The sequence below is a fragment of the Somniosus microcephalus genome, chromosome 11, assembly GCF_052327205.1.
Source record: "Somniosus microcephalus isolate GS21.2 chromosome 11, FLI_Smic_1.0, whole genome shotgun sequence".
Classification (NCBI taxonomy): domain Eukaryota; kingdom Metazoa; phylum Chordata; class Chondrichthyes; order Squaliformes; family Somniosidae; genus Somniosus; species Somniosus microcephalus.
In genome coordinates, this window is record NC_140997.1 from 188,229,782 (window position 1) to 188,254,780 (window position 24,999).

The 24,999-nt window shown below is 45.9% G+C and overlaps 1 protein-coding gene across 1 annotated transcript in view; it reads right to left on the reverse strand.

Annotated features, from left to right (window-relative positions):
* The window catches only part of LOC147111056 (receptor-type tyrosine-protein phosphatase gamma-like), a gene marked incomplete at its 5' end in the record, with an annotated part of 521,022 nt that overhangs the window by 48,768 nt on the left and 447,255 nt on the right, over positions 1-24,999 (reverse strand). The window contains 3 exons of the mRNA XM_085999999.1: positions 1,974-2,102; positions 9,445-9,521; positions 9,995-10,088. Coding sequence (XP_085856125.1) covers positions 1,974-2,102; positions 9,445-9,521; positions 9,995-10,088 — 300 coding nt within the window. The remainder of the gene's footprint in view (positions 1-1,973; positions 2,103-9,444; positions 9,522-9,994; positions 10,089-24,999) is intronic.

The following is a 24,999-nucleotide window of genomic DNA, read 5'->3' on the forward strand; positions in this document are numbered from 1 at the left end:
TTCCCCCATTTAACAGAATTAAACATTTTCATTTAGAATGTAGTGCTAATTAGTAATGTGCTAATGCTGAGTTTTGTTCAGGATCAAAATTAATAATGCAGCAATAATATTTCTTCATTTTTCATGCCCCAGAGTTGTGCAATATTAAAGATAAACTAAAGAAACATGATATGGCAAATCGGTCAGGTACAGTAGCACTGAGAATCGGCTCAGACACAGGCTGGAATCTGCTCTGCTAGTTCTTGTTCTGAGCTGTATTCAGAGGGGAGGTGCTCATAAGAGGTTGTGGCAACTACCACAAGGGAGGGGAATATTACAACAACAACAACTTGTATTTATATAGCGTCTTTAACATAGTAAAACGTCCCAAGGCGCTGCACAGGAGTATTATAAGACAAAAAATTTGACACCGAGCCACATAAAGAAAAATTAGGACAGGTGACCAAAAGCATGGGGGTCAAAGAGGTAGGTATTAAAGAGTGTCTTAAAGGAGGAAAGAGAGGTAGAGAGGTGGAGAGGTTTAAGCAGGGAATTCCAGAGCTTGGGGCCTAGGCAACAAAAGGCACGGCCACCAATGGTTGAGCGATTATAATCAGGGATGCTCAAGAGGGCAGAATTAGAGGAGCGCAGGTGTCTCGGGGGGTTGTGGGGCTGGAGGAGGTTAGAGAGATAGGGAGGGGTGAGGCCATGGAGAAATTTGAAAACAAGGATGAGAATTTTGAAATCGAGGTGTTGCTTAACCGGAAGCCAATGTAGGTCAGTGAGCACAGGGGTGATGGGTGAATGGGACTTGATGCGAGTTAGGACATGGGCAGCCGAGTTTTGGATAACTCCAAGTTTAAGTAGGGTAGAATGTGGGAGGCCAGCCAGGAGTATGTTGGAATAGTCAAATTTAGAGGTAACAAAGGCATGGATGACGGTTTCAGCAGCGGATGAGCTGAGGCAAGGGCGGAGACGGGCGATGTTATAGTGGTGGAAAAAGGTGGTCTTAGTTATGCAGCGGATATGTGGTCGGAAGCCCATTTCAGGGTCAGATAAGACACCAAGGTTGGTTCAGCCTCAGACAGATGTTAGGGAGAGGGATGGAGTCAGTGGCTAGGGAACGGAGTTTATGGTGGGGATCGAAAACAATGGCTTCGCTCTTCCCAATATTTAACTGGAGAAAAGTTCTGCTCATCCAAAACTAAATTAGAGGGAGAATTACAGCTGGTGGTCCCATACAAAGCAATAGTAATTATGAGTTCCTAAACTATTTTTCCACAGTTATAATTTATACTTGTCTGTTTTGCTTTCAACTTTCTTTTTTAATGTAATTGTTCTTAATTGCATTTATGCTCCTCCCACTTTGGTGTTCCTGGCCTTGTTTGCATTGCTGTAGAGGAAGTGGGTTGCGTGGCCACTGCTGCCAATGCTATCTGGAGCCAACAAACAAGAGTCATCTTTTTTTTAAACTAAACTCTTACTAATTTAAATACATTCAGCTTCAGCACTTAGACTGCAGATACTGATACTTTCTACAACTTGGACAGAATTACGGTTAAGATTAATGAGTCACAAAACAGCTGCATATTCAAAGTGTGGTGAATACCAGCAGTGGTCCATCTGAATTTCTCACGAGAAAGAATGATCTGATTTTAAAAGGGAGTTGAGCATCACCAATGAAGACTAAATTTAGCATTCTTATAATATAGCAGAATTATTAGAATAACTCATCAGTCATGCAGAGAGTTTCAAACCTGTAAGATTTGAATATTTATAATCCCAATTAAATGAAAAATTCAGGTGCTGTTACATAATCAAGTTCCTAGATATTCTACACTAAAACCTACTTCAAATGGTTAGCATTAATCAAAGGTCTGGTAAGTTATACCTGATTTATATTTAAAATTAAATATTCAGAAGACAAAATTAAAATAAATGAAAAGAAAACAGCAGCTGGAATAGTAAAATTACAACAAACTGTTGATACTCACTAGTCCATGGTTGTCTGGTAACATGACAATAATTTGTGCATTGTGGTCCCAAATCATTCGCCAAAAATCCTTTGTAGTATGTGGCAAAGGATGCTGGGTAATAATAAATTCATTGCTTCTGTAATATCCCTGTAAAAATGAACAGACTTTTTAATCACTATTGTCTGTGTGATGATTAGAAGCACACTGAAAGGTAAGAGACTTAAATACAGCACATTTCTGCAATAATATACAAGCTCCTGTGAGAAATTAGAACCTCTTGTGGTTCAATTTAATAACTTTTTAAAAATATACTTGCTCTGACTTTAAGAAAAACACAATATAGAGAAACAAAGTGAAATCTATATACTTCAGTACAGAGTATAGAACTTGCATTTGTATAACGGCTTTCATGTCTTCAAGACATCTGCGAGCACTTCACAGCCAATTCAATACTTTTGAAGTGTAGACACTGTTGCAATGTAGGAAAAGGCGGCAGCCAATTGGCACTCAGCAAGGTCCCATAAACAGAATGTGAAAAATTCCCTAATAATGTTTCAGTTATGTTGGTTGAGGGATAAATCAAAGAATCATAGAATGTTACAGCATAGAAAGAGGCCATTCGGTCCGACATGCCTGTGCCAGTTCTTTGAACGAGCTGTCCAATTTAGCCCCACACCTCAGATTTTTCCCCATAGCCCTGCAAATTAGTGCTATTCAAGTACATGTCCAATTGCCTTTTGAAAGTTCCTATGGAATCTGCTTGCACCACTCTTTCAGGTAGTGCGTTCCAGATCTTAACAATACTTTGTGCAAAAAAATTTCTCCTCATTTCCCCTCTATGTTTATATGCCAATTACTTTAAATCTATGACATCTGGTTACCAATCCACTTGCCAGAGGAAACAGTTTCTCCCTACTTACTCTATCAAAACCCCTCATAATCTTGCATACCTCTATTAGGTCTCCCCTTAACCTTTTATGCTCTAAGGAGAACAATCCCAGCTTCTCCAATCTCTCCACATAACTGAAGTCCCTCATGCCTGGTATCATCCTGGTAAACGTCCTCTGTACCTTCTCCAAGGCCTTGACAATCTTCCTAAAGTGTGGTGCCCAGCATTATACACAATACTCCAACTGAAGCTTAACCAGTGATTTGTAAAAATTTAGCATGGCTTCCTTGTTTTTGTATTCAATGCCCCTATTTACAAAGCCAAGTATCCCATATACTTTCTTAACCATCTTATCAACTTGCCCTGCCACCTTCAAAGACTTGGGAATAATGCCCAACGCGAGCCAAGAACACACTAGATCACGTTTACACTCCGTTCCGGGATGGATACAAGGCCCTCCTCCGCCCTCCCTTCGGCAAATCAGATCACGACTCCATCCTGCTGCTACCCACCTATAGGCAAAAACTGAAACAGGAAAAGCCTGTGATGAGATCTCTACAACGCTGGTCGGATCAATCAGACGCTATGTTACAAGACTGTTTTGATTCCACTGACTGGGATATGTTCCGGAATGCCTCGGACAATGACATCAACACAAATACAGATTCAGTCATTAGTTTCATAAACAAGTGCATAGATGACGTTGTTCCGAGGATTGTTGTACGAACATTTCCCAACCAGAAACCATGGGTAAATGGCGATATCCGTGCTATGTTAAAAGCACGGTCCATCGCATTCAATTCTGGGGATATGGATGAGTATAAGAAATCAAGGTACGACCTCAGAAAAACCATCAAAAATGCAAAAAGACAATACACAGACAAAGTGGAGTCACACTATCAGCTCAGATTTGCGAAGGATGTGGAGTGGATTACAATCTATTACGGACTATAAAGGGAAACCCAGCTGTGTCATGCCCAGTAATGCCTCTCTCCCGGACGAGCTCAACACTTTTTACGCCCGGTTTGAGGCCAACAACAACTGGCCTGTTACAAGGGCGCCCGCGGCTCAGTTTCCGTGGCTGACGTGAGTAAGACTTTTAAGAGAGTGAACACCCACAAAGCACCCGGTCCAGATGGAATCTCTGGGCATGTCCTTAGAGCATGCGCTGACCAGCTGGCAGCCGTGTTTATGGATATGTTCAACCGTTCACTATACCAGTCTGTAGTCCCCATCCGCTTCAAGATGACGTTGGTTATTCCAGTCCCCCCCAAAAAAGTAACCTGTTTAAACGACTACCGCCCCATAGCACTCACTTCTGTCATCATGAAGTGCTTTGAGAGGCTGGTCAAAACCTACATCAATTCCTTACTACCTGACACACTGGACCCACTCCAATTTGCCTACCGCCCAAACAGATCTAGGGATGATGCCATCGACACTGCACTGCATACTGCCTTATCACATCTGGATAAGAGGAACACCTATGTGAGAATGTTGTTCATTGATTATAGTTCAGCATTCAATACCATTATCTCCTCCAAGCTTGTCAACAAACTCAGTGAGCTAGGACTTAACACCTCCCTATGCAACTGGATCCTGGACTTCTTGACGGGCAGACCCCAGGTGGTGAAAATAGGCAGTAATACCTCCTCCACACTGATCCTGAACACGGGAGCTCCCCAGGGTTGTGTGCTCAGCCCCCTTCTGTACTCCCTGTTTACTCACGATTACAGGGCCACGCACAACTCCAACTCCATCATCAAGTTTGCTGATGACACTACCATTGTAGGCCTGATCACGAATGGCGACGAGACAGGCTACAGGGAGGAGGTAAGAGCCCTAGGAGAATGGTGCAAGTACAACAACCTCTCCCTCAATATCAGCAAAACAAAGGAGATGATCGTGGACTACAGGAAGCGGCAGGGGGAGGGACACACCCCAATCTACATCGAAGGGGCTGAGGTGGAGAGAGTTAGCAGCTTCAAATTCCTGGGTGTATTCATTACGGAGGACTTAACGTGGTCCAATCACATCGACGTCGTAACCAAGAAGGTATGCCAATGCCTGTTCTTCCTCAGGAGACTGAAGAAATTTGGAATGGCCCCCCAGATTCTCACCAACTTCTACTGGTGCACCATCGAGAGTATCCTGTCCGGCTGCATCACTACCTGGTATGGCAACTGCACCGCCATAGACCGCAAGGCTCTACAGATGGTGGTGAAAGCTGCACAACATACTATAGGAATTAAACTACCTGCTGTGCAGGATATCTACCCCGAGAGGTGCCGGGAGAAGGCCCTGAGAATCATCAAAGATGCGAGCCACCCCAGCCACAACCTCTTCGCCCTGCTCCCGTCCGGTAAGAGATACTGAAGCATACGGTCTCGTACCAGCAGGTTTCGAAACAGCTTCTACCCCCAGGCCATAAGACTCATGAACTAATAATTTATTATTATTTATTACTGTTGTTTTATTTATTATTACTGTATTTCTATTAGTATTTTTATCATTGCTATGCCATATTTATTCCAATGTTGGGAGGACTCGTAAAAATCAACATTTCATTGTGCAGTATACATGTTTGTTGCATATATGACAAATAAAATTGAATTGAACTGAATTGAATATGAACCACTAGGTCCCTCTGCTCTTGCACCCCCTCAAAATAGAACCATTTAGATTATACTGCCTCTCCATGTTGTTGCTCCCAAAGTGCATCACTTCACATGTCCGCAATAAATTGCATCTGCCATGTGTCTGCCCATTTCACCAGTCTGTCTATGTCTTCCTGAAGTCTGCTACTATCCTGCTCACTGTTTACTACATTATCAAGTTTTATATCATCCACAAACTTTGAAATTGTACTCCCGATGCCAAAGTCCAGGTCATTAATCTATAACTAGAAAAGCAACAGTCCTAATGCCGACTGTGGGGGATCCCACTACATACTTCTCTCCAATCAGAAAAACATCCTTTCACCGCTACTCTCTGCCTCCTATCCCTGAGCCAATTATGTACCCGAGTTACCACTATCCCTTCAATACCATGTGTTTCTATTTTCCAAATAAGTCTGTTAAATGGTACTTTATCAAATGCCTTTTGAAAGTCTATATATACAACATCTACTGCACTACCTTCATCAACCCTCACTGTTACTTCATTAAAGAACTCAATCAGGTTAGTCAGGCACAATATGCCTGTAACAAATCCATGCTGGCTGTCCCTTATTAACCTAAGCTTCTCCAAGTGAGAATTAATTTTGTCCTCGACAATGGTCTCTAGTACTTTTCCCACCACTGATGTTAGATTGATTGACCTGTAATTACCAGGATAATCCCTCTCCCATTTTTTGAACAGGGGTGTAACATTTGCAATCCTCCAGTCCTCTGGTACCACTCCCATAACCAAGGAGGATTGAAAGAATGTGGTTAGAGCTTCAGCTATCCCCATCCTAGCTTCCCTCAACAACCTAGGATGCATCCCATCTGGACCAGGTGACTAGTTAACTTTGAGTGATGACAACCTATTTAGCACCTCCTTTCTATCTACTGTATTTTTATCCTATCCAATAACTCTACTCCCTTGCCTCTACTGTGACATTAACTTCATCCTCTTCTTTTGTGAAGACAGATGCAACTTTACCATCCAGCCAGACAATCAACTCTGGTTCAATGAGGCGTGTAAAAGAGCAGCACCAGGCGTATCTGAAAATGGGGTGCCAACCTGTTGAAACTACAACACAGGATGACATACATGCTCAACAGCAGAAGCAGCATGCTATAGACAGAGCTAAGCGATCCCACAAGCAATGGATCAGATGAAAGCTCTGCAGTCCTGCCACATCCAGTTGTGAATGATAGTGGACCATTAAATAACTAACAGGAGGAGGAGGCCCCATGAAAATCCCATTTCCTCAATGATGGCAGAGCCCAGCACGTGAGTTCAAAAGCAAGGCTCAAGCATTCACAACCATTTTCAGTCCAAAGTGCTGAGTGGGTGATCCATCTCGGCTTCCTCCTGAGGTTCCCACCATCACAGATACCAGTCTTCAGTCAATTCAATTCACTCCACGTGTTATCAAGAAATGGCAGAGTGCAGCAGATACAGAAAAAGGCCCCGACAACATCCCGGCTGTCGTGCTGAAGGCTTGTCCTCCAGAACTAGCCATGCCTCTAGCCAAGCTGTTCTAGTACAGCTACAACACTGGCATCTACCCAACAAAGAAGAAAATTGGCCAGGTATATCCTGTTCACAAAAAGCAGGACAAATCCAATCCGGCCAATTACTGCCCCATCAGCCAACTCTCAATCATCAGCAAAGTGATGGAAGGTGTCGTTGAAAGTGCTAGCAAGCAAAACTTATTCACCAATAACCTGCTCACCGATTCTCTGTTTTATTTAGCCAGGACCACTCGGCTCCAAACTTCATTACAGCCTTGGCCAAAACTGAACTTCAGAGGTGAGGGGAGAGTGACTGCCTTGACATCAAGACAGAAAGAAAAGACTTACATTTATATAGCGCCTTTCACAACCACCGGACATCCCAAAGCGCTTTACAGCCAATGAAGTAATTTTGAAGTGTAGTCACTATTGTAATATAGGAAACGCAGCAACCAATTTGCGCTCAGCAAGCTCCCACAAACAGCAACGGAATAATGACCAGATAATCCATTTTTGTTATGTTGATTGAGGGATAAATATTGGCCAGGACACCGGGATAGCATCTGACTGAGTGTGGCGCCAAGGAGCTCAAGTAAAATTGAAGTCAATGGAAATCAAGGGGAAAACTCTATACTGGTTGGAGTCATACCTAGCACAAAGGAAGATGGTTGTCGTTGTTGGAGGCCAATCATCTCAGCCACAGGATATCACTGCAGGAGTTCCTCAGGGCAATGTCCCGGGGCCAACCATCTTCAGCTGCTTCATCAATGAAGTTCTCTTCATCATAAGGTCAGAAGTGGGGATGTTCGCTGATGTTTGCACAGTATTCAGTTCCATTCGCAATTCCTCAGATAATGAAACAGTCCATGCCAGCATGCAGCAAGACCTGGACAACATCCAGACTTGGGCTGATAAGTGGCAAGTAACATTCGCGCCACACAAATGCCAGGCAATGACCATCACTAACAAGCGAGAGTCTAACCATTTCCTCTTGATACTCAATGGCATTACCATCGCCGAGTCCACCACCATCAACATCCTGGGGGCCACCATTGACCAGAAACTTAACTGGACCAGCCACATAAATACTGTGGCTACAAGAGCAGGTTAGAGGCTGGGTATTCTGCGATGAGTGTCTCACCTCTTGACTCTCCAAACCCTTTCCACCACTTCCAAGGCAGAAGTCGGCAGTGTGATGAAATATTCTCCACTTGCCTGGATGAGTGCAGCTCCAATAACACTCAAGAAGCTCAACACCATCCAGGACAAAACAGCCCGCTTGATTGGCACACCATCTACTACCTTAAACATTTACTCCCTTCACCACCGGCGTAACGTGGCTGCAGTGTGTACCATTTACAAGATGCACTGCAGCTACTCGCCAAGGTTTCTTCGACAGCACCTTCCAAACCCGCAACTTCTACCATCTAGAAGGACAAGGGCAGAAGGTGCAAAGGAACACCATCGCCTCCAGGTTCCCCTCCAAGTCACACACCGTCCTGACTTGGAAATATATCGTCCGCCGTTCATTCATCGTTGCTGGGTCAGAATCCGGAAACTCCCTACTTACCAGCACTGTAGGAGTACCTTCACTACATGGACTGGAGTGGTTTAAGAAGGTGGCTCGCTATCAACTTCTCGAGAGCAATTAGCTGTGGGAAATAAATACAGGCCTTGCCAGTGACCCCCACATCCCATGAAATAATAAAAAAAAATTTAAAATAATAAAAATGTCGGCCAGGGCACCAGGTGAACTCCCCTGCTCGTCTTCCAATAGTGTCATGAGATCTTTTATGTCGCATTCAAAAGACAGCTGCTCCTACAGTGCAGTACAGTGAAGTGTCAGCCTAGATTATTGGCTCAAGTCTCTGGAGTGGGACTTAAACCCACGAACTTCTGACTCAGAGGCGAGGATGCTACCACATTCTTAAAGTCAACAAAGCCATATTGCACAGTCATGATCCTTTTTTATTTACAACAAAAGCACACTGATTCAATTCGATATCCACATGTAAAGAGACTCGATTATTCCCAGGAAAACATCTTGTGAATATATAAAATCAATGAGAGCAAAATGTAGCTGTATCAGTCATCTTTTCAAGTGACAAGAATGGAAAGAAGCAATTTCTTCGGCATTCAAAATCCCAGATTAAACCTCTAAATCGTCTAAAAAACAAAATGGACCATTTTTTTGTCCCATATAATTTTTCATAATGGTTTAGTCTGTAGGTAGCGTAGATAATGTGTAAAATATCACCCCATTATTATTTAAAAAGAATAACAAACAGCTTCTGCTGTTTGGCACTACAATCATAACAGGCTACAAGAGGGGATATGCACATTTGATGGTTTTATTTTCAACCTTATACTTTGGTTATAACCTTAGATGTTTATTAAGCAACATGGGGCAATACAATTCTTAGTGCTTATAACTCACCATGATGTAGGAGGCATTAATATAATCGGTTCCTTTTGTCCCAGGTAATGGTGCAAGGCCTACCCGAGCTCGTTCAGCTGAAAGATAGGATAACACCGCAAAATAATTCAGGACAGAAGGTTGGTTAAAAAATAACTACATTCCACTCACGCTCGCACTGCTCCCTCCAAAGATGCAAAGTAATACATAAAAGTTGTACAATAAAACTAGAATTTCATGTTGAAGATTTTTAGTCACAACCATGCAGATTTCAAAATTGATTTTTGCAACATGACTATATGGCAGCATTTGAGAAAAGCAATGTCAGTTCACAGATTTTCAGCTACTTTAGCCACAGAAATCAGGCTTGTACGCTTGGCATAATAGAATAGGCCTAAGATGCTTTAAAGAATAGGTATCTCAAATATGTTTTTTTCTACTTTCCAGTCAATAATTGTGAAGCCTCACTGCCAAGGTACACACTCTTCTTACAGTTCATCTTAAAATTTGTAAAATCGTTGAACTAGAAATATGTCAGTTTCTCACCAGCCCCAAACAGAGGTTAACTTACATGGCACAACTGAGGAGTTTCTGTTCTTCTCTTTATTGCATTCTTTCTGGGCACTGAAGCACTCTATAAATTTTGCATTACACTGAGTTACCAACTGTAAAAAAAAAAGTACAGTTTATGTCAATTTCTGCAGAGAATCAGTATTTATAACACAATAGTACATTTCTTAAATAGGAAAAATTACTAAAAATGTTTTCAAAATCAGAATATCTACAAGTATATTGTCATATATTGAAACATAACCCAAATGACAAACATACACTGAAGTTGACATTAAGATCATAAATCATTTTTATTCTAAAATGAGAAATATTTAAAGCAGAAAGTTCCAATATTCAAGTAGAATAGATGTTAAACCCACTCTTTAACAATTTACAATTTTGTTACAAAACACACAGAAGCAATCTTTCCCCCACAATTGCTTAAGTGCTGCTGCAGTCAATTGTTCAACATTCCCAAGTAATAAAAACAGAATTGCCATTAAATTCTCAGGCCTTCGCCTGATTTGCCTTCGTAACTTTGGTGGGAGATCAGCGGAAACCCTAGATAAACTGCAAGGAAATTTAGGGCGATTATCTTTTAACCCTTAGGAAAAACAATTAGGTTGGCTACATTTTAAAGGGGCATTGTCTTCGTGAAAGAGTCTTTGACAAACATCCTTTTGTTGTGGTGTGGAGATGCCGGAGTTGGATTGGGGTGGACAAATGTAAGAAGTCACACGACACCAGGTTATAGTCCAACAGCTTTATTTGAAATCACAAGCTTTCGGAGCGCTGCTCCTTCTTCAGGTGAAGTGGAGAAATGCATAAAGACACAGCTTATATAGTCAGAGAATCATGTCAGATGTTTACAGGTAACCTTTCCAACTGCCATTTATCACACCTCGGCAGAGAGATAATCACAGCAGTCAAAGGTGTGAATGGTGTCCAAACAGGCCAGTCAGGGAAACATTACATCAAAGAACAATGAGGTGGGGTCACAAGGGGTCAAATATTGCAGATGCTGGGGTCTGTATGAAAAACAAAAAAACAGACAAAAAACATTTTTTTTTGGCTGGAAATCACAGCAGGTCCGGCCGCATCTGTGTCGACATTGGCTTGTTCTCTCTACACAGATGCGGCCGGACCTGCTGTGATTTCCAGCCAAAAAAAATGTTTTTTGTCTGTTTTTTTGTTTTTCATACAGACCCCAGCATCTGCAATATTTGACCCCTTGTGACCCCCACCTCATTGTTCTTCGATGTAATGTTTCCCTGACTGACCTGTTTGGACACCATTCACACCTTTGACTGCTGTGATTATCTCTCTGCCGAGGTGTGATAAATGGCAGTTGGAAAGGTTACCTGTAAACATCTGACATGATTCTCTGACTACATAAGCTGTGTCTTTATGCATTTCTCCACTTCACCTGAAGAAGGAGCAGCGCTCCGAAAGCTTGTGATTTCAAATAAAGCTGTTGGACTATAACCTGGTGTCGTGTGAATCCTTTTGTTGGGCAACGAGAGCAGTTGTGCATGCCTTTTTATTATAATGAGATAGCAGACACAAGTGAAGGAGTGATGCATTTCAACGTAATTTACACTGTTCAATTGTGTAAATAAATAAAGGGTAATAAAATACTTGTAAAAATAGCACTCCTTTAAGTGTAATGATAAAAGGCAAAGGCCTTCAAATTTGATCATGCAGAGCCTGTGTTTAAGGCAAAAATGAGCAATGAAGGGTTCAATATGGCATGCAGTGTGTCAAGAACTTTAAGTAGCTTGAAAGTGATGAAGTTGGCTTTGTGCACAAGCGCAAAGAAGAAGGGAAACAGCAGGAGCCCTGTAGGCCAAATCAAATAATTTTGCAGGCCAAGCTTTGGACATCAGTGGCTTAGATAGAGCATTAACTGCTGTTTTATCTTTGATGATTTGTTGGCACATCTGACTGCCAATTGCTCTGCCTCAAAGTATCTTTCAAAAAGAATACCAAGCATAAAACATTGACTACATGCCCAGAACAATTGGAACAAGGTGTAACTTGCTCAGACTGACTTCCCATTTATCAGTCAAATCTGTGTTCAGCCCAAGCGGACCATATTTAACATTGAAGAACACCATATCGTGTCAAACCAGCGAAATATTAGCATCAGGTTACAGCCTTATTCTAGGGACAGAAGTACTGTAGCATTTAGCCAGAAACTAGAAATCTCCCAGTAAATAGGGAAGATCAAAAGGGCAGGGAAACCTATTCCATACCAAATCCTAATATGAAAAAACCATCAGCAAACCAGAGGCTCAAGTACAAGACCCGCTCCGGACACCATGATTGTAAGACAGATTTTGAGACTACCAAATCTTTTCCCAACATTGTACCCAACTCAATATCCTCTTCAGACATGCACAGGTCTCATGCAAGCAAAGCAGATTTGCCAAAAACTCAGTTGATGTCCAAGTTCAAACTTCAAAATTCCATCACCATTTAGCAAAATCAAGATTAGGCACAAGAAAGTTAAATCCCTCGATCCCAGAAAAGTTGTGGCAACAAAGGCACAGGGGCGTGGGGTTGTTCAACCTTTATCTGAGAATCTACATATTTTTCTTTGTCAACTACAGGAAATTCTTTTTTATCCGGCACCGACAGGACCGGCGTGGTGCCGGTCTATCAAAAAGTCCGGATTACAGAGAGGTATAGTAAAAGGTACGAGAGCCCCGTACACAGCCACAGATCCAGGCATCCCTGTTGCATAGCAACAGGTGCAGGAGCTGCGGCCACAGATCCAGGCGTCCCTGTTGCATAGCAACAGGTGCAGGAATCCCGGTTACACGGCCACAGATCCAGGAACGGCCACTAATATGAAGTCAAACTTACCTGAACCTACTCCTGAATTTTGCCAGTTAACAGAGATTTCCGGTTATTTAGGTGCTGGTAAATCGACAGTTTCCTGTACTTCAACTGTTTCTGTCAATCGGTGTTGGCCCTCTGTCTTCACAAAGGACACAAATAACCTTCCAGAGATGTCGAGGAACATAGGGTCTAATGAGAAGGAGGAACTGAATGAAATCAGTATTTGTAGGGAAATTGATGGGATTGAAGGCCGATAAATCCCCAGGGCCTGATAATCTACATCCTAGGGTACTTAAGGAAGTGGCCCTATAAATAGTAGATGCATTGCTGGTCAACTTCCAAAATTCTATAGACTCTGGCACAGTTCCATGGATTGGAGGGTAGCTAATGTAACTCCACTATTTAAAAAAGGTGGTAGAGAGAAAATGGTGAATTATAGACACCGTAAGCCTGACATTGGTAGTGGGGAAAATGTTAGAGTCCATTATAAAAGATGTAATAGCAGAGCACTTGGAAAACAGTGACAGGATTGGACAAAGTCAACATGGATTTACAAAAGGTAAATTGTGCTTGACTAATCTACTGGAATTTTTTGATGATGTAACTGGTAGAATAGATAAGGGAGAACCAGTGGATGTGGTGTATTTGGACTTTCAGAAGGCTTTCGATAAGGTCCCGCATAAGAGATTAGCGTGCAAAGTTAAAGCACATGGGATTGGGGGTAAGGTACTGACTTGGATAGAGAACTGGTTGGCAGACAGGAAGCAAAGAGTTGGAATAAACGGGTCTTTTTCAGAGTGGCAGGCAGTGACTACTGGGGTACCGCAGGGATCGGTGCTAGGACCCCAGCTATTCACAATATATATTAATGATCTAGACGAGGGGACTAGGTGTAATATCTCCAAGTTTGCAGATGACACAAAGCTGGGTGGGCGTGTGTGCTGTGAGGAGGATGCAGAGAAACTCCAGTATGATTTGGACAGGTTGGGTGATTGGGCAGATGCATGGCAGATGCAGTATAATGTGGATAAATGCAAGGTTATCCACTTTGGTGGCAAAAACAGGAAGGCAGATTATTATCTGAACGGCAATAGATTGGGAGAAGGGGAAGTGCAACGAGACCTTGGTGTCCTTGTGCACCAGTCGCTGAAGGTAAGCATGCAGGTGCAGCAGGTGGTTAAGAAGGCAAATGGTATGTTGGCCTTCATAGTGAGAGGATTCATGTACAGGAGCAAGGATATCTTGCTGCAGTTGTACAGGGCCTTGGTGAGACCACACCTTGAGTATTGTGTGCAGTTTTGGTCGCCTTATCTGAGGAAGGATGTTCTTGCCATGGAGGGTGTGCAGCGAAGATTCACCAGACTGATACCTGGGATAGCAGGAATGACGTATGAGGAGAGATTGGGTCGATTGGACTTATATTCGCTGGAGTTTAGAAGAATGAGAGGGGATTTCATTGAAACTTATAAAATTCTAACAGGACTAGACAGACTAGATGCAGGAAGGATGTTCCCGATGGTCGGGGAGTCCAGAACCAGGGGTCACAGTCTAAAGATAAGGGGTAAGCCATTTAGGACTGAGATGAGGAGGAATTTCTTCACGCAGAGAGTGGTGAACCTGTGGAATTCTCTACCACAGAAGACAGTTGAGGCCAATTCATTAAATATATTCAAGAAGGAGTTAGATATATTTCTTAAGGTTAAAGGTATCAAGGGATATGGGGAGAAAGCAGGGACAGGGTACTGAATTTGGACGATCAGCCATGATCTCATTAAATGGCGGAACAGGCTCGAGGGGCTGAATAGTCTACTCCTGCTCCAATCTTCTATGTTTCATCCAAGTGAAAGGCAACCGTGCATCATCACCACCATGATGCCGTCATGCGCAAATGATGGGATGATATATTTGAACATGATTTACATATGAAGACTGCACCAGTTTAGGAGTTGAAAAGGAGAGGTACTGACAGCGCTGTGATGAAGACAACTAGAACCAACAACAACAACTTTTATTTATATAGCGCCGTTAACATAGTAAAATGGCCCAAGGCGCTGCACAGGAATATATTAAGACAAAAAATTTGACACTGAGCCACATAAGGATAAATTAGGGCAGATGAACAAAAGCTTGGTCAAAGAGGTAGGTTTTATGGAGCGTCTTAAAGGAGGAAAGAGAGGTCGAGAGGCGGAGAGGTTTAGGCAGGGAATTCCAGAGCTTAGGGCCTAGGCAACAGAAGGCACAGCTACCAATGATTGAGCGATTATAATCAGGGATCCTCAAGAGGGCAGAATTAGAGGAGCGCAGATATCTCGGGGGATTGTGGGGCTGGAGGAGATTACAGAGATAGGGAGGGGCGAGGCCACGGAGGGATGTGAAAACAAGGGTGACAATTTTGAAATCGAGGCGTTGCTTAACCGGAAGCCAATGTAGGTCAGCAAGCACAGGGGTGATGGGTGAACGGGACTTGGTGCAAGTTAGGACACGGGCAGCCGAGTTTTAGATGGCCTTTCAGAAGGTTGTGGGGCTGAAGGAGATTACAGAGATGGGGAGGGACAAGGCCATGGCGGGATTTGAAAACAGGGATGAGATTTTGTCCATCAAGTCCTCTGGGTGGAGAAGAATATTTAGTCTTATGCAACCATAAGCCGCCTTATATAGCTGGAAATGATATGTTCACTCATGTGACTACTGGCATGAATCCTCAGTGTTCGTCTTTAGTCCTCAACTGTTCAGCAGCAAGTCTGATGGAAAACTATGGCCCAGAATTTGCAGTTGTAATGACGGCGAAACTGTCAGTGCTCGCCGTCATTACTCTGTGAAATTGACAGCAAGTTCTAGCACTGCATATTGCAGTTAAACGCGGAAATCCAGAAGTTGCTGTCAGTGATTCCCCACTCCTCCTTGGGGTGCGCTGTTGAAGTCCTCGCAGATGGAAATCTTACAAATCACTTGAATTGACGTGAACTTCCACTTTTTACGCTCTATTCCCGCTGTAAAAACCCCAGAAAAAGTTAAGCCTTGTTGAATGAGGTGTAACTGGGTTTTTAAATGGCATACTAAGTCATAATTGCTGCTGAACAACCTCTCTGGCCCTGAAAAACTAATTTTATATTTTTGGAATGTCAAATTTCTGCATGATGATACAAATTCTCATAGATTTTTAAAATAATAAAAATGATTATTATTTTTTTCAAGTTTGTTTATGATATTTCAACTTCTACCTTAATCCCATGTGTATGTCCCAATCTTTATTTTGCTCTCTGTAAAATGATTAAAATGTGAACGATAATCAGTGCTTTTTACTTCCTGGTTTGTTGTCTGTGAGAATTCTTCAATATGATTCGTTGCTTAACCTGCTTGATGACATCACTATTGCAAGACGCCGGAGATCCCCTATACATGGCGCCAGAATGAACTTAATGTCAGGAAAGGGGAAATCCACACCACAGAGATCACTTGATCTTTGATGGCAGCTACCTTCAAGGTCAACAGCGAGGGCCGTCACTTCGCCGCTTACCACAAAATCCAGTCCAATAGTTCTGTTTGGGATACTGAAGAGGGAAGCCATCTTGTGTATGTGGGAAGTAAAGCCTAAAGCCATGCAGGGCAGCAAACATGATGAGGAAGGGCAACTAGAAGCCTGAGTCCACCTTCCTCAACATTGAATGGATGTGGCTGGCCGCCAGTAGGATTGGCTGAAATAACAACAGAAAATGCTGGAAACACTCAGCAAGTCAGGCAGCTTCGAGGAGCGAGAAGAAGAAAGAAAGATTTACATTTATATAGCGTCTTTCACAACCACCGGACGTCTCAAAGCGCTTTACAGCCAATGAAGTACTTTTGGAGTGTAGTCACTGTTGTAATGTGGGAAACGTGGCAGCAAATTTGTGCACAGCAAGCTCCCACAAACAGCAATGTGATAATGACCAGATAATCTGTTTTTTTTTTAGTGATGTTGATTGAGGGATAAATATTGGCCAGGACACCAGGGATAACTCCCCTGCTCTTCTTCGAAATAGTGCCATGGGATCTTTTACGTCCATCTGAAAGACGGCACTTCCGACAGTGCAGCACTCCCTCAGCACTGCACTGGAGTGTCAGCCTAGATTTATGTGCTCAAGTTTCTGGAGTGGAGAAGCAGAGTCAACATTTTGAGTTGGAGACCCTTCGTCAGAAGGATTGGCTGATTGTGCCAAAACATCACTGTTAGCTGATGTTCAGCAATCTGTTTCAATTCAAAAGTTTACACAGTATACAGAAGCTGAAATATCAGCACGCCCATCATGTGATAAACCAGGGATGCTGGAGTATGCATTAAGCTTTGTAAAATCTGTAACATGCCTGTTGAGCCCCCAGGTACAATTCCTCCAGGAACCATCAGATTCAATTTTGGAAGACATCTGTCCTTGCCACACCTATCCCTATTATTATGTAACTACCATACAAAATAAGTAACAGAATGTAACACCCATTTTTCCACCCTCCAAGCTGGAGAAGGGTGCATGGGACTGAGCAGCTATGATGAGGGGATGAAAAAAAAAGGGGAAAACATCTGTTTTGCAGCGACACTCAATTCAAATCAGCTGCAACTGGTGATCCCTCACCCAACCTTACAGCAACTTTTAGGGGTTTCTTGTACATTCCTTTACACAATAGGACTGAAATAACTGGGCTTGGTTTGGCTATTCAGGTCAGTTTGACCTGATCTGACTTCCCAGCCTATTAAAGTGGCTGTCAGATCAATTCAACTACAGTCAGCTGTGAGAACTGTGTCGATTTAGGGTTTGCTTCTTTTCTGTAGAATGGAGAAATCATTCATTTCCTATAAGCCCAAACAAAACCTGACCAACATCAACCAAACTTACACGGGCTTGAATTTGCACTTATCCCAAACTTTCAGCTTGACCACATCATCATTGTGCCAAATCCAATGCACTGGGCTTTGATGTTCATTCCAGTATTAATTGATTAAATATACCACGGTCAGTTCTGTTCAGATCTGACCTGGTTCACTATACACTCCATAATTTAAGATGGGTTAAAAGATAATGGGGTCGATTTTAGCTCAGGTGCGGAGAATTGGCGGGTTCCCCGAATTTAGTGATTCCGACACGATTGTAAATGGGTCTGTGAGATTGATGCAAATTTAACACAATTGGCCAATTGATTTCCAGCGTGTGGGAAGCCTTGGCAATTGAGTATTTCCAGTCAGAAAGTTGCAGAATATGACGTCATCATTGCTGCCGCTCTTAAGGTCCACAGCAAGCCTTGCTTCCTCTGCAGGCTTCCAACCTTCAACATTAAGATGGCACAGAAGCCTGCAGGAGCAATGGCCAGCCGGCGGGCCAGATCTGCACCCAAATTTGATGAGGCTTCACTACAGGCATTACTGGATGGTGCTAGGGCCCACAGGGAGGCCCTCTTCCCTTCTTCAGGGAGGAAGAGGCCTCCCAGCCAGACCAAGGCTGTGTGGCTTGAGGTGGCAGGTCAAGTCAACTCCTTGGGGCTTACACGAAGAACGTGGTTGCAGTGCAGGAAAAGATTCCATGACCTTCTTCGCACTGGAAAAGTAAGTACTGTATGCAGTTTCCATCGCCCTCAATCTGTTCCCCATTGCCTTTCCTCACCAGCACTCAGCTTTAGCAATCTCTTCCTGCATATCCCACTAGACACTCACATCCATGCACCCTCAGCCATTCCCTCTCTCTCTATGTTCACAATCACAGAACTATTCCACCATGCAGCCCTCACACTCCCTCTCACTCTGATGCTTTGAACACAACTGACTACACACAGGGAGGGCCCTTGGTCTTGCAATCTCACTCCATCTTTGTCTCCTTCTAAGTATCTATGCTATGCAATCTCTGCACTCACTCCTTCATTCTCACTCAACCTCCACTTGTCTCCCTCATTGCAGGAAAAGAGAGCTCACAACAGGAGAGAGCGAGCCAGGACAGGAGGAGGGCCACCCTCATTAGCCCAGCTCACCCCCTGGGAGGAAGCCGTCCTGGAGATTGTCGGGGCTGACCACGAAGCGGAAGTTGGGAAAGGACAGACAGGAGCATTCCTGCAAGCTGGTGACAGAATAGTTTTCCCTCTCTCTCATTGGCATTGCATGAGTCGCTGATAATGATTCTGAAGCTACATCATATGGATTTATGATCATCTGTAAAATGCAATGTGCATGTAACCTTGGCATCACATCTCTAACTTTTTCCTTGACTCCCCCACAGGACCATCGAGAGCCCCCATCCTCACTCTGCAGGAGGAAGAGCCTGAGCAGCCAGACTCCTCAGAGGAATCTGCAACCTCTGAGGGCGCAGCGTCATCAGAAATAAGCGCACCCAGCACCAGCGCAGACACTCACACCTCGGTGGGACCTTCAGGACATAGAGTAGAGTTGTCACCTGGTGTATCACAACTCACAAGTGAGCATCAGCAGATTGTGGAGACAGGGGCAGCAGTGGAGAGTCCTCGTCGGTGGGCGCAGGACTCTGCCAGCTCGGCTCAGCTGCATGTCGACCCTCTGCCTCTGGGTCCATCTGTAAGATCAGAGGTGATGGAACTCCAGGCACAGATGCAGGAGTCTCTGGCAGGTTTTGTCTCCAGGGTCGCTGCGAGTGTGGAGCGAATGGAGGAGTCCATAGCGAACATGAGCAGAGCCTTTGTGGAGTCAGTGGCGCATGAACGCATCAACACGGAAAGGATGGCTACCTACGTGGAAATGATTTCTGCCTCCGTGGTAAGGCTGGCTACGGTAGAGAGGAGGGCTACGGCCATGGAGGAGGCTAGTCGCCAGGGTATGGAAAACATGGTGAGTGTTCAGAATAGAATGACATCTCTTGAGGAGCGATGGGCATCTATTGAACAGAGAAACCAGGCCTCATGGAAGTCCTTCTGAGTAGGACTGCCATTGCAGATACGGGTCTCCATGACCCCCCTGATGTGCAGCAAGCTGCTCTCAAGCCACTTGCAGGGACTGAGGGGGACCTGACCCATGAGAGGGAGGTTGGTGGCAGACCTCAAGGAAGTGGGGGCTCCTCTCCAAGCACTCACACTTCCATGCCACTGCAGAGCCCTCGGTCAGAGCCCCGCCGGAGTCCAAACCCAACGGAGATAGACGTCTCAATTCCTGCACAGCCACAGGGGCAGCAGACTGCTGGCGAGCCCTCACATGCTTGCCACCCCAGAGGATGCCCGCCAAAGGTGTCGAGACAGGAGCAGCAGGAAAGTGAGCAAGGGGCCTCCACATCTGCTGAAGCCACAGGGGAACCACTACGTAGGAGCACGCGTAAGAGGAAAATAAAGCACAAATAGTCACAAGGGTAGTCACTTGGGTGAAATGCTGTGTATTTTGGAAAAATGCCATCAGTTGTGTGTGTTTCATAAAAATTCTGATGGCAACTGCTGAGGTTCTGGCGTGTGTCATTTCGCGAATGGGGCTTTCACATTGAGGGCTTAGGAATACTTGCAGTTGTCAGGATGCTGGTCAAATAGCTCGGAATCCACAGGGTTTGGCCATTGTCAATGCTCAGGTAAGAAGCTGCGAGGCAAAAGAGTTTGATTTACTAGGCTAAGCAAATCTGGCCAGGATGAGTGCGTTCCTTGCATCCCGGGCAGCAATGTTCTCGCATAATGCTGCCGCTGGTTGATGGGTCTCTGCAGGATGGTCGTTCTTGCCCTCCTCCTCCTCATCATCATCATCATCTGAGGAGTGTATGAGAGGAGCCACTTGGTTCTCAGGAATCTGCAAGCCACGACGCTGTGCCATGTTGTGGAGTGCACAGCAAACCACAACGATTTTGGAGACCCTGGCTGCTGAGTACAGTAGGGCACCACCTGATCTATCCAGGCATCTGAAGCGCATCTTCAGCAAGCCGATGGGTTGCTCGATTATGGATCTGGTGGAAATGTGGCTGGAGTTGTAGTGCTCCTCAGCTTCGTTGGCTGGCCTCCTCAATGGCGTCATTAGCTAAGTCCTCGGGATAGCCCTTGTCTCCAAGTAGCCATCCGTGAAGTTGGTCTGGCGGACTGAATAGCGGAGGCACACTAGACTGGCGCCGTATGAAGGAGTCATGGCAACTGCCAGGGTACTTGGCACAAACATGCAAAATGTCCTTCTTGTGGTCACACACCAGCTGAACGTTAAGGGAGTGGAAGCCCTTGCGGTTGACAAAAATACCTGGATTGTGAGGGGGTGCCCTAAGGCCCACATGTGTGCAATCAATGACGCCCTGCACCCTTGGAAAGCCTGCCAGATGACCTAATCCAACCGCTCGCGCCGTCACATTTGCTCGATCCCTGGTGAAATGGATGTGATTGTGCGCGAGGGCAAAGAGGGCATCGGTTACCTGCGTGATGCAAGTGTGTGCGGCCGATTGGGAGATGCCACTGGTGTCTGCTGCTGATCCCGGGAATGAGCCTGAGGCAAAAAAGTTGAGTGCGGTGGTGACTTTGATGGCCACTGGTAAGGAGTGTCCACCTGGTCCTCTGGGCAGCAGGTCTTGCTGTATCATTGCACAGATGTCAGTCACCACCTGTCGCGAAAGACGAAGCTGCCTTTGGCACTGCTGCTCAGTCATGTTGAGGTAGCTGACCCTGTGTCTGTAGACCCTGTTTGGGGGGGTATCTCCTGCGCCGACGGGCTTCCATGCGATGGCCCCTTCTGGCCTGTGCTGCCTCAGGTGGGTGAGCAGCAGCCTGTCGCTCCTGCTGCTGTTGTGCCTGGTTCTGCTGCTGGCGCGCCTGGTGCTGGAGGTCCTCTAATGCCAAGAAAGGAAGGAGGAAAAAAAGGCCTCCCATGCTTCTGGTAGATGCCTCAGTTGAGGAAGCGCTGAGTGAGGGTGGCGAGAGGGGTCTCGCAGGAGGTCACACTGGAGAAGTGTGTGAGGCTACAACCTTCCACAGGTGTGGCTAGGCCTGGTAAAAGTTCCCCCAGACCTGATACAACAAAGTCCTGCCACCTGCAAATGATTACTGATCAAATATCCTCTTTAATGGTTGACCTGCAGCTGATAGTCAACAAGCCAATAGTGTTCACGCCAGGTTTCACAGGCGTCATCCCCACCAGGCGTGTTTTACGTGGGAAAAGGGTTAAACAGGCAAGGGCCTGTTAAAATGGGATTATAAAGGCCAATCAGTGCTGTTTAAGGGTCCTAAAGACCAATCCCGCCTGTTGCAGGCGGGACTGATTCGGGTTAATCAGACACACCTAGGTTAAAATGGCAGGAGGTGGGAACCAGGCCGGGGGGGGCGGGGGGGGGGGGGGTCGCGACCCCTAGGTTTTGCGATTTTAACCCCCTGCACGCCTAAAAGCCCGCCTCACGGCCCAATGAAAGTCGAGGCCAATATGTTTTATGTTAAATAGGTTACAAATCTTCAGAACATAGCACGATTACATTGCTAATATATCTGCATTGGAATATAAATGTATTTTAACATTTATATTGTTAATATAAATGTATTTTCACAATCAGTTTACTGTGCAGACCTCAGTCATTTTTTAAGTAATAATGGTAATAAATAAAGCATAATTTCTGTTCAATATATGTCTAAAAAAATCAGTCAACAGTTGGGGTTATCTTTAGAAAGCATAACGGAGAGGCATTCAATTGGTCCAAATGCACAATACACATTAGAGGTATTCTTGTGACATCTCTATTCTAATTTAACAGGACACCAGTAAATTTTCTCTATACATTATCAGAAATAGCAGAATTAGGACATTGCCATTGAAAATAATTCAACATTCTGTAAAATATTTGTGTTTCCCAGTTGGGAATTTTATTTTAATGGTGAAACATTTGAAACCTATCTAAAAAATGGGAGATTGGTGGTGTGGGTGGGGGCGGGGGACAAGTAAAAAACATTTTGATCCTCCACAATTTTAAGCGTGCTGACTGGTGGAGATTTGCAATCAGAAAGTCCTGAGAACTGAAGATCATCCAGATCGGCTTTTCTTCAGGTGGCTGCAGGACCCCTGGTGTCCCTGTGGTGTGCAGAGGGCCCTGGTGTCCCTGTGGTGTGTAGAGGACCCTGGTGTCCCTGTGGTGTGCAGAGGACCCCTGGTGTCCCTGTGGTGTTCAGAGGACCCCTGGTGTCCCTGTGGTGTTCAGAGGACCCCTGGTGTCCCTGTGGTGTGCAGAGGGCCCTGGTGTCCCTGTGGTGTGCAGAGGGCCCTGGTGTCCCTGTGGTGTGCAGAGGACCCTGGTGTCCCTGTGGTGTGCAGAGGACCCTGGTGTCCCTGTGGTGTGCAGAGGGCCCTGGTGTCCCTGTGGTGTGCAGAGGACCCCTGGTGTCCCTGTGGTGTGCAGAGGACCCTGGTGTCCCTGTGGTGTGCAGAGGGCCCTGGTGTCCCTGTGGTGTGCAGAGGACCCTGGTGTCCCTGTGGTGTGCAGAAGGCCCTGGTGTCCCTGTGGTGTGCAGAGGGCCCTGGTGTCCCTGTGGTGTGCAGAGGACCCCTGGTGTCCCTGTGGTGTGCAGAGGACCCCTGGTGTCCCTGTGGTGTGCAGACGGCCCTGGTGTCCCTGTGGTGTGCAGACGGCCCTGGTGTCCCTGTGGTGTGCAGAGGACCCTGGTGTCCCTGTGGTGTGCAGACAGCCCTGGTGTCCCTGTGGTGTGCAGAGGGCCCTGGTGTCCCTGTGGTGTGCAGAGGACCCTGGTGTCCCTGTGGTGTGCAGAGGGCCCTGGTGCCCCTGTGGTGTGCAGAGGGCCCTGGTGTCCCTGTGGTGTGCAGAGGACCCTGGTGTCCCTGTGGTGTGCAGAGGGCCCTGGTGCCCCTGTGGTGTGCAGAGGACCCCTGGTGTCCCTGTGGTGTTCAGAGGACCCCTGGTGTCCCTGTGGTGTTCAGAGGACCCCTGGTGTCCCTGTGGTGTGCAGAGGGCCTTGGTGTCCCTGTGGTGTGCAGAGGACCCTGGTGTCCCTGTGGTGTGCAGACGACCCTGGTGTCCCTGTGGCGTACAAAGGACCCCTGGTGTCCCTGTGGTGTACAAAGGACCCCTGGTGTCCCTGTGGTGTGCAGAGGACCCCTGGTGTCCCTGTGGTGTGCAGAGGACCGCTGGTGTCCCTGTGGTGTGCAGACGGCCCTGGTGTCCCTGTGGTGTGCAGAGGGCCTTGGTGTCTCTGTGGTGTGCAGAGGGCCCTGGTGTCCCTGTGGTGTTCAGAGGACCCCTGGTGTCCCTGTGGTGTTCAGAGGACCCCTGGTGTCCCTGTGGTGTGCAGAGGACCCCTGGTGTCCCTGTGGTGTGCCTGTGGTGTGCAGAGGACCCCTGGTGTCCCTGTGGTGTGCAGAGGACCCCTGGTGTCCCTGTGGTGTGCAGACGGCCCTGGTGTCCCTGTGGTGTGCAGACGGCCCTGGTGTCCCTGTGGTGTGCAGAGGGCCCTGGTGTCCCTGTGGTGTGCAGAGGGCCCTGGTGTCTCTGTGGTGTGCAGAGGGCCTTGGTGTCCCTGTGGTGTACAGAGGGCCCTGGTGTCCCTGTGGTGTGCAGAGGACCCTGGTGTCCCTGTGGCGTGCAGAGGACCCTGGTGTCCCAGTGGTGTGCAGAGGACCCTGGTGTCCCTGTGGCGTGCAGAGGACCCTGGTGTAAGCCCCACTACCAAGTTTCCTCAAGCGCTCCTTCATTCGGGCGCACTGGGCCTACATCTGCTGCAGCTGCAGGCTCAGTAATGCCAAACTGGAGAAGCCCTCTGGGGCAGAGTCGAGGGGGGTCGAGACTGTAGTGTATGTACCTTGAAGAAGGAACTATATTCTGCAGCCACTGTATACTGCAGTACCAGTAGTGACCACCCCTGTATATAAGCCTGTGTAGTAACTTTGTATAGTAGTTCCAGTTTTGTCTCCATTCAGTAAACACCTGTTATAACCAACTTCTGCAGTCCGTGTCTCAATTACACACGGACATTACACTGGCGACGAACAGGTCCGAACTTACCTACAGTTCTGCACCACCTCACGGGGATCCATCCCTGAAGCGAAGTTGTTAGAGGTCGAGGCCAGAAGGAAAAAATCCAAAAAGAAAAAAAAACAAGCAGAAGAAACAGGCGTCGACCGTGGGCAACCGCCTTCTGATTCATCGAATTCGAAGATTTGCAGGAGAAGCTGTCGAGAGCTGGGCATGGTTATCCAGTCTATGGTGTTCCAGCTAATCGGGCTGGTGGCAGGTAGTACACTGGTCCTTCCTG